The sequence below is a fragment of the Henckelia pumila genome, chromosome 2 (genome assembly GCF_033568475.1).
Source record: "Henckelia pumila isolate YLH828 chromosome 2, ASM3356847v2, whole genome shotgun sequence".
NCBI lineage: Eukaryota > Viridiplantae > Streptophyta > Magnoliopsida > Lamiales > Gesneriaceae > Henckelia > Henckelia pumila.
The window spans coordinates 102,661,466-102,671,225 of record NC_133121.1 but is presented as its reverse complement, the minus strand read 5'-3'; the positions used below and the strand labels follow the sequence as shown (position 1 = coordinate 102,671,225).

At 37.2% G+C, this 9,760-nt stretch overlaps 1 protein-coding gene across 1 annotated transcript; it reads right to left on the bottom strand.

Moving 5' to 3' along the window:
* Positions 1-9,075: 9,075 nt before the first annotated feature.
* Positions 9,076-9,760, bottom strand: LOC140881006 (18.2 kDa class I heat shock protein-like). Its single transcript, XM_073285954.1, has one exon. The coding sequence runs from the start codon at positions 9,683-9,685 to the stop codon at positions 9,245-9,247; it is 441 nt and encodes a 146-aa protein (XP_073142055.1). The 5' UTR covers positions 9,686-9,760; the 3' UTR covers positions 9,076-9,244.

The following is a 9,760-nucleotide window of genomic DNA, read 5'->3' as shown; positions in this document are numbered from 1 at the left end:
TTGGTACTGAACCTTTGTTACATCAGAAATGTAAAACCAAAATGGTTCAAAAACCTTTAACTGATGATGAAAGGATGATTAATCTTATAAAAGCAGTATCAGAGAAAAACACTATCTGATGACTACTTTAGAAAGATTAAATCTCGAGGATCTACAAGATCTTGCGGATTCTTTTGCGAATCTCAAAGTAGTAGATCTAAAAATGAATTCCCCTGAGGGTGAACAACCCATAGGGAATCCCCCAAGATATGTGGTTAAAACAGAAGAACCACATAGTGAATTTCAGGTTGGAGAAAATTCACATCCAGCAGGAACCAGATCAAGGAGTAAAATCCCACTCCATCAAACTCCTTACGGAAAAACTGTTTTAGATCCAATACATTCTTACGGGGTTATGTTAAACCTTGATGTTTTGGACTTCAAAAAAAGAGAAGATCTTATAGATGATTGGACGTCAACTATGAGAATTGCAGCAGGGACATTAGATCTCAATAAAGAAGAATTCATTAAACTTCTAGAAATGAGTCTAATGGGATCTGTCAAGATTGCATGGGAGATGACTATGCCAGATACGAAGGAATCAATCTTAGCAGGAGAATCCCTCAGCGAGATTGGAGAAAGAATGGCCACCCTATCTAAAGCACAATTCATAGGGGTAAACTATTTCAATAATCAAGATACAGAAAAAAAGAGAAGATATACTCAAGCTCCGTATAGCCTCGAGTTACATGATATCTGTTTAGTTGATGAATACATTATGTTATTCACCAAATACAGATGGAATTCAGGAGTCGAGGAAAATGTAGCTATTCAGCTATTTTTCGCAAAAATGCCAAGTCCCTGGAGAGAAATGCTGATTAAAGAATACGTTCCAGGTCATCTTGATACATTGGCAAGACGCGCGTCCTTTTTGAAAGGAAAATTGGCAGAATGGTGTCATATGGCAGCATTACAGAAGAACTATAAGAAAATAAGGAGTATAGATAAACGTACACCTTTATGTTGTAGAGAAAATGATCTTCCAACGATCATTGGAAGCAGATCACAGGGATTTAAAAAGAAAAAATTCAGAAATAATTCCTATAATAAAAGAATGAGAAGTTCTTGGAAACCAAGAACATTTTGGTCCAAACAAAAGGCCAAATCTTATAGATCAGGAAGAAGAAGTGGACCTACAAGAACATCCCCAGTAACAAGCTCATCACAAAGCAGGGGAAGAACACCATCAAGAAGAACTTTCAGAAGAACTCATACAAGAGCAAGTGAAAGTTTCAAGGATTGCAACTGCTGGACATGTGGAGCAAGAGGACATATATCTACAAATTGTCCAGAAAACGAGAAAAAAGGAGTTAAACTCTTTGAAGCAACACCAGATATGGATGATGCGGTCTTCTTTCAAGATCTAGTCCAAGTATATCAATTTGAGGATATCCCCTCAGATGAAAGCACATACGAAGAAGAGATATTGTTTAGTCAAGAAGATTCTGAGGATGAATCAGAATCAGAATCAGAATAAAGAAGAAGTGTTTCGGCAGGAAACACATGAAAGTTTGGCTGGATTCTTTAGCCAAACCACGATATCTCATAATATGGTCCAAAGGATTATGAGAGAAAATCCAACGTTACAAAAGTACCAGGGATTTTCGGCAGGACAAGTAGAAAGAGTTTTAGGCAACCTAGGGCTGAGACAAAGAAGACATTTTGATTTACAAAGTATCCAGAAGGGAAATGGCAATCCCGATGGAGTTAACAAGTAATCAAATAGAGATGCAGTTAATTCCTTTTGAAAAAATAAGAGAGGAATTGCAAAAGTTGAAAAATGGGGTAGCAAGAACGATGTCTTGGATTCATATTGGAGCAATCCAAATAATGATTAAGGCAATTTTTAAAGAATGAATAGATTCACCTATAGATATCGTAGTATGCGATAAAAGAATGGGAAATATTCAAGATGCTGTCCTGGGTACTATCTCAGGAAATCTTTGTGCAGAAAAAATTGTAGGAGTTATTTATCCAAGAATAGCCTACAATTTAGCTGACAGGGACTTTAGTCGAGCATTGACGTTGCATCAAAACTTCAAGAAAAAAAGACTAATGAAGGAAGGTAATAGGCCATATTCTATTATATATCAAATTTCATATGCTCTTTCTAATACTCACCATTCTGAATTATTTATTAGAAATGAGTTCATTGAAATTCCAGAGATCTCTGGGAAAGTTGCTCATGCGATATACCCAGAAAGAATCGAGTTTTCTTTAATTCAGGAAACAGACATTCAAATTCAAGACAGGCCGATTCTATACAGAGACCTTAAAATAGAACCTCGAAGGTTATCTTTCCAAGGAAACCGAATGACAAGTAGAAGATGGGACAAATCTCCTATTCAAGAAATTCCATCAGAAGAAAAAGAGTTTTCTATAATAGGAAAACTTAGATCTCCAGAATGATGGAAAGAAATAAAAATAGTATTCGAAATTACAAGTCATCGGAACCAGTTCCCTTGTAACTCGATTTAATATTTGGAGCAACAGGAAAAAGAAACTTACCAAGGATTGATAAATATTGGAGAATTGAAAGTTCAAATCTATGGAATTTCAGAAAAAAAAAGTGGATCAGCTCATTCTTGGCCTAGAGTTTCTGGAGGACCATAAACCATGGAAACGCCTTGAAAAAAGAATAGAGTTCATGGCAAAAGAAAAGACTTGGAGGATTCAATAAGAATTCTACGAAATGGAAAACCAAGAGAATTGGATAAGGGACAATCCCTTAATCAGATTCGAAAATTTTATTTACAAACAGAGGAAGAAGCAATTGTTGAAATTAGTAAGTCATGAACATGATTTACTAGAATGCATTGAAGAGGTAGAAAGGAGTAACCATACTCTACCTTCTGAAGCCTTAGGAAGACTAAAGGCTAATAGTCTTAATCGGCTTACTGAGTTACAACACATGCTGTTAAAAATGGCAGGGTCATTTAGTAATCCCTTTAAAAAATGACAACAAGTCCATTCTCCATATACATTCCAATAGGGATATTGTATGAACAATATAAGGCTGAATACTTTGCAGCTTATATTGATTCGGGAGCAGGAATTTGTACAGCAAAAAGAGGAGTCTTTTCTGAAGAATGTGAAGAAGAATTATCAAAAATTGTTGGACGAGATTTCTCTAGAAGAATTTTAATTCTTTGTAAAGGAATAAAACCAGCAGAGATCCTTATGGGAGGAGCAGGTCAGACACCTTGGTACAAGGTAAAGACACCACCAATCTATTTCCATGATACAGGAGCTGATATCATGTTGGAAAATAACTTCTTACAAATGTTTAAGAAGTACACACAAGACAATGAGTCAAGAAGGCTTATGTTCACTACAATTTGTGATCATAAAATTATCGTTCAAAGACTCAAGGTTGCTTTTTATCGACAATTGCCGATAATATTTCGCAGCCAGCGTGATGATAAAGGACACCTTTTTCACCCAAAAATGTAAGATCCAAGAAGGTTTGGAGAAACCATGTTGAAATAACAACAGAACAAGAACTCCAAACAGAGGATATGGAGCTTCTCAAGGTAACTCTACATCACAGAGATATAGAGTTAGAAAATAAGGTATCCCTTGAAGATGTCAAAAAGAGGCTCAAAGAAAGTTATAACGAACATCCTTTGGCATAGTGGGATAGAAATCAACTCAAAGCCAGTCTTACTCTAAAGGAAGGCAAAGAGTATGAATTCGTCAGATATAAGCCTATCCCGATGAACTTAACAGATCAAAGGGATATGAGAATGATTATCAAGGAACATTTGGACCTTGGTCTAATCAAAAAAAGAGTTTCACCATATAGCAACCCAGGATTTCTTGTCAGAAATCATGGTGAAATAAAAAGAGGAAAACTCAGGTTAGTTATTAATTACCAAGGTATTAATAAAATCCTGGAGTTTGATGGGTACTTCATACCCAGTAGAGAACATCTAATTAGCTGTGTACGAAATGCTAGAGTGTTCTCAAAATTTGATTGTAAGTCTGGATTCTACCAGATAAGAATGAAAGAAGACAGTAAGAAATTCACAGCCTTCTCTACTCCACAAGGACACTATATTTTGGAAGTTATGCCAATGGGATTGGCTAATGCACCCCAGATATTTCAAAGAAAGATGGATAACCTTTTTAAGGATTATTTCAACTTTATATTTGTTTATATTGATGATATTCTTATAGCATCAAAAAACATCGACGAACACGTTAAACATTTAGAGATTTTCTCTAAAATTTGCAAACAAGAGGGATTGGTCTTATCTGAAAAGAAAGCAGTCATATCAACAAGAAAAATTGAATTCTTTGGTATTGAGATTGATGAATCCGAAATAATTCTACAACCCCATATTGTGGAAAAGTTAAAGAATTTTCCAGATAAACTCAAAGACGTAAAACAACTCTAGAGTTTTCTTGGAGTAGTTAATTTTTCAGGGATGTTCATTAACAACCTAGCAATGTACAGAAAGGTGTTCAGTCCTTTGTTAAAAAAGGATGCTAAGTTTATATGGACCGATGACCATACTAAAGGGGTAAACCAATTAAAGGAGATATGTAAGAATCTTCCAAAAATGGCTATACCCGTAGATGAAGATGATCTGGTGTTATTCACGGATGCCAGTGACGAATGGTGAGCAGCAGTCCTTACCAAGATCACCCCAGATGGAAAAATACCATGCAGATACTGTAGCGGTCTTTTTTCAGAATCAGAGGCCATCAGATGGCATATCAACGAGAAGGAATTTTATGCAGTTAAAAGGGCTTTCGAAAAATGGCCATTATTTTTACTTGCTAAAAAATTCACACTCAAGGTTGATAACACCCAGGTAAAAGCTTTCCTAAGAAATAAGATTGAATCTAAACCTGAGAAAGCTAGGTTATTAAGATGGCAAGCATTATGTCAAAATTATATTTTTGATATTGTTATTATTAAATCTCATGAAAATATTCTTGTAGATTTCTTAACAAGAGATGGAAGGCAGTGACGTGGATTCCATCATGAAAATGCAGAGGCATCTCAGGGAACACCTTGGGTTGTTTCAAACCGAGTTCAACCAGTTAGCCATTAATGCTGAAATGACCGGCAGGTTACAACAAGCTGATCGGATCAAAGTATCTAATCGAATTACAGGATGTATGCAGGCTCAAACACAACTTTGGGCTACTATTCAAGGGCCAATTGTGAAGGCTATAGAGAAACCATTGGTTTCTCATAAACAAGATATGCTAAAACCACTGGTTTTACAAAAACAAGAAATACAACCACCGGTTGTGAAACAAGATGTTGAGGGATCTAAAACTCAAGAAACAAGTGTGAATCTATCATCAGCCTTTGATGATTTGGATGAAGCAACAATTGATTAGGATAACTCATCAATTCAACCCTCCGCCTCTGGGGTAAAAGAGGAAGAGATCAATCTTAGGCCCAACACAGACAAGAGCAAATCTAAGATCGATACTAACCCAACTATTATTTCTCCATTTCATGTTTATCAACAGAGGTGGGAGAAATTAAGTACAAGAAGTGAAATTAACCCTAACCCTTGCAGGGTTGATGTAGCAGGGATATATCCAAGGGTTTGGCTAAAAAACAATGTCAATCCTAAGGATGTAAAGCTCTGGTATGAATTTGGGGCTTTGGCCTCAGTTTATACAACGCCACCAATCTTTTCGGATATATCACAGTTACCAAAATGGATTCAGGAAGCAGTTCAAGAAACATGGGCAAATAACGACCATTTGTCCAGAGGAGATGTGCTTGAATTATATTTCTTTAGTGCAGCTCCAGAACCAACCGGGAAAGGATCACACGAGCCCTTTCATTTCATCAAGCTGAGGAGACCTGACATGAATAATAAAAAATTCATCAAGGATCCCCTATCTGAAGAAATACCATTAGTGTCCACTTTTGGAGAAGATGAAATTTCAACCAGAAGGGCATGGGGTATTTGGGTTTGTCTCACCGAGATGGACAAGGTCAAGTTTTCGTTCAAATTTTATCAGAATTCTGTGAACGGATCATTCCTGTTAAACACAATGACAGGAAAAACTACGGCTTTTGCGAAAGAACTCTTCGAAAAGAAGAGAAACTTTTTGTGGAACAACAAGCTGCCGGGGAGTAAAGAGACTCGCCGAAAATTTTGTAACATGGCTCATATCAGAAGATGGTCAGAAAACATCTGCCCAGAGTGTCCAAACCAGAAGGAGCCAGAATTCGGAAAAAACTTCAGACCCCGAACGGATCGAAAAGAATTTTCCGAGACAAGCAAAGGTGGACAGGGACCACCAAAGATGCGTTTTTTCAAGGGACCACTGCAAAAGCAAAAGATGCCCCGACAACAATAAAAAAGGCATGTGAGGAAGATAGAGCCAAAATAAAAAGGACAGCATGTGACTCCTCCACCAAAAGATGTCATCAATAATGGCATAACAGGACAAGGTGGATAATGGGTGACTCATCCACTAGCTAAAGATGCCATTAATAATGGCATAAAAGGACAAGACAAAATAGCTGTAAGATTCCCTGAAGTTTTTCGGTGAAACGAGTGGAACCTCAGCTATAAATATAAGCGTTCAAGGAAGCTGAAGACATCGAGCATTCCCTTCAATTTTCTTACAAATAAATTGTTGTAATATTTCTCTTTCTATTGTAATAAGTTTTCTGTTTATGTATTTCAAGAACAAAGCTACTATGAGTAGCTAAACAAGTTGTCTTCTCCTCTTCAAAGGAGTTGATTTATGTAATAATATTATGTCTGAATAATTTTTCTAAAGTCTCTTGTTCTTTCATGCTCATATTTTATAATTAAATTCATATACCATACGTCTTAAGGTTGAAAACGAATTAAGGCTGTGCTGGGTGTCGTTGAAAGAGCTTGTGCATAAACCATCTGTTGCGACTGCGTGGTTGGAGTGTGAGGAGCACTTCGTAAAACTTGGGAGGTATGACCCGACGACACTATGGTCAAAGAGGTATTTGAATTTAATTCATCTTACGGAAGCATGTTGGACCCTAATCCAGAGTATATCGGCTGGAAACCTTGCGTAACCGATAGTTCTGCTTGGCCTGAACGGGTTCGATAGGTAAAACAATGCCATGTACAAAGGATTAAATGCTAAACACTTTGTTAAGACAAATTTGGGGACCACTAAGGAGTTGAAACAAAGAAATTTGAGTATAGGAGTTAAGAGAAAGAAATGTTTGAGTTTGGGGATTTTAAAATAATTTGCCCAAATATATATGCGAATGATGCACATATCCAAATTTTTTTAAAATAAAAAATAACGGTATGAAAACATTATATTGCACATTGTGTTGCTGATTATAGGCGTGTCAAAATTCAACTCAACATGTCAACCCGACACGAGTCGACTCGAAAAATATCGGATTAGGGTTGGGGGTTCTTGGGTTCGGGTTGAATCGAGTTGACTCAAAAGCTAACTCGAAAAAATTAATCGAGTTCATGACCCAAAACTTTTAATTATTATTATTTTTATATAAAATTACGAAAAATTCTCTACATTTTTATACTTTGTATGCTTGAAAAAAAATATTATATATTCATAATTTTTATACTTTCTATGCTTGGAAAAAATATATTGTATATTGATATGATAGATTTAAGTTATTTGATGTTTATTTTGTACAATTTTTATTTTTTAAAATATTTTTATTTTTTGTAATAAATATACTGTAAATTTTTTACAACTAAATTTTCAAATTTAAATTATACACAAGCTTATATTTTATTATTATGTGATTAAATTAAATATTAATCAATTATTATGTGTTTGAATTTTTATTTAATTATTTTGTTAAAAAAATAAAAAATAATTAATAAAACCGGGTTGATTCATGTTAGTTGGGTGAGTCAGGTTAGTCGCGTTCGGTTTCGGGTTGGACATTTTCGGGTTGGCTCGTGTTTGGGTCGAAATTTTTTTAAAGCTAATTTCGTCAACCCGACCTTATTGAAAATATAATTTAACATTTCTCAATTAACTATTTTGATGTGTGAGGATCAATTATTCAATGGGTCAAAGTTATATTTTAGGCCAGACACAATTAATTAACAAAGCCCAAAAATTCTATGGACCCGTGAAGTTTCCTAAGCCCATAACTTGGTTTCGTGACATAGAAAACGATCCACTAAAGATTATTATATTATTATTGGTGATACCCCGGAAAGTCAGGGATATTAAGGCTACGGAGAGACAAAGGCAACAAGGATGCTAGTCAGGACAGCGAGCAGGGCTGTAGCCCAACTATTTTAGGGAAGAGTGGTGATACCCCGGAAAGTCAGGGGTATCAGGGCTACGGAGAGGCAGAGGCAACAGGGATGCTATTTAGGACAGCGAGCAGGGCTCTAACCCGACTATTTTAGGGACGAGTGGTGATACCCCGAAAAGTCAGGGGTATCAGGGCTACAGAGAGGCAAGAATAACAGGTTTAGATAAGGTCGGACTAATAGCTCAGATACGTACGGAGGCGTGAGTCCGAGAAGACCAAGTCTTCATGACTTAGGCAAAACCCATTTCTCAAGGACATGATCCCCACGATGGCCATAATCTCGAGCCTTCCGGTTTCACCGTGTGTGACAGGTAAACGTGGGCAACTCCTGCACCCACGACCCAGATCGTGGCCACTAACCTGGAAATGCGGAGGCATTTCCTCACTCTAAGGCTTATAAATACCTTGCATCAGGTATCAGGAAAGGTATGTTCATCTAAACCTCCAAAAGAGTATGTTCATCTAAACCTCCAAAAGACTATACTCATTTTTCCTAAAAGCTTACTCTATTTCTAAGTCTGACTTAACGTGCTTTCATTTCATTTTCTTGTGTGCAGATCATCTCAATCAAAAAAGAGCAGATCATATATCATCTTTTCTAGTCCGGTCATCTGAGCACCAGGTTTAGCAAACCATCATCAATTATCAAGATCGTTTGAATGACTACCGGATACTCCACAATCCACAAAACCACTCCTTTCTCATAAATTATTTTTATGCAACATATAATATGTAAATATCAATATGCGTAGAGATATAATATTAAACCATTAACTCTCCTTTATTTCACATAATAATAGTAAACGTAAAATATAAATAACACATACTTGAGCATAAGTACATATATAAACAACACCAGCGCAAATCATACAAATCCAAACGCAAAAATAAGGAGAGCTAGCTCTGCATTAATATTATTATGATTTAGCCAGAGATGTCGATGGCTTTGGCCTCAGGCTTCTTCACTTCCTCCTTGGGCACCGTCACCGTCAGCACCCCATCCTCAATCGCCGCCTTGATCTCACCCAGCTTGGCATTCTCCGGCAGCCTGAACCGCCGCAGGAATTTCCCGCCGCTCCTCTCCACGCGGTGCCACTTGTCGTTCTTCTCCTCTTTCTCGCCGCTCCTCTCTCCGCTGATCTGGAGCACCCTCCCCTCTTCCACCTCCACCTTCACCTCCTCCTTGTTCAGCCCGGGGACATCCGCCTTGAACACGTGGGCCTCCGGCGTCTCTTTCCAGTCCACGCGAGCGTTCACGAACCCGGAGATGTCTCGGTTCGCGGCCGACCTGTGAAAGGGGAAGCCCTCGAATGGGTCCCAGATATCCATGGACAAAGGGTCGAAAAAGCTTGGGATCAGAGACATTATTCTTATGAAACTTTGAAATCTATCTGTAAGTTGTTTAAATTCTTGATGTGTTTTGTAGGGAAAATGTACACG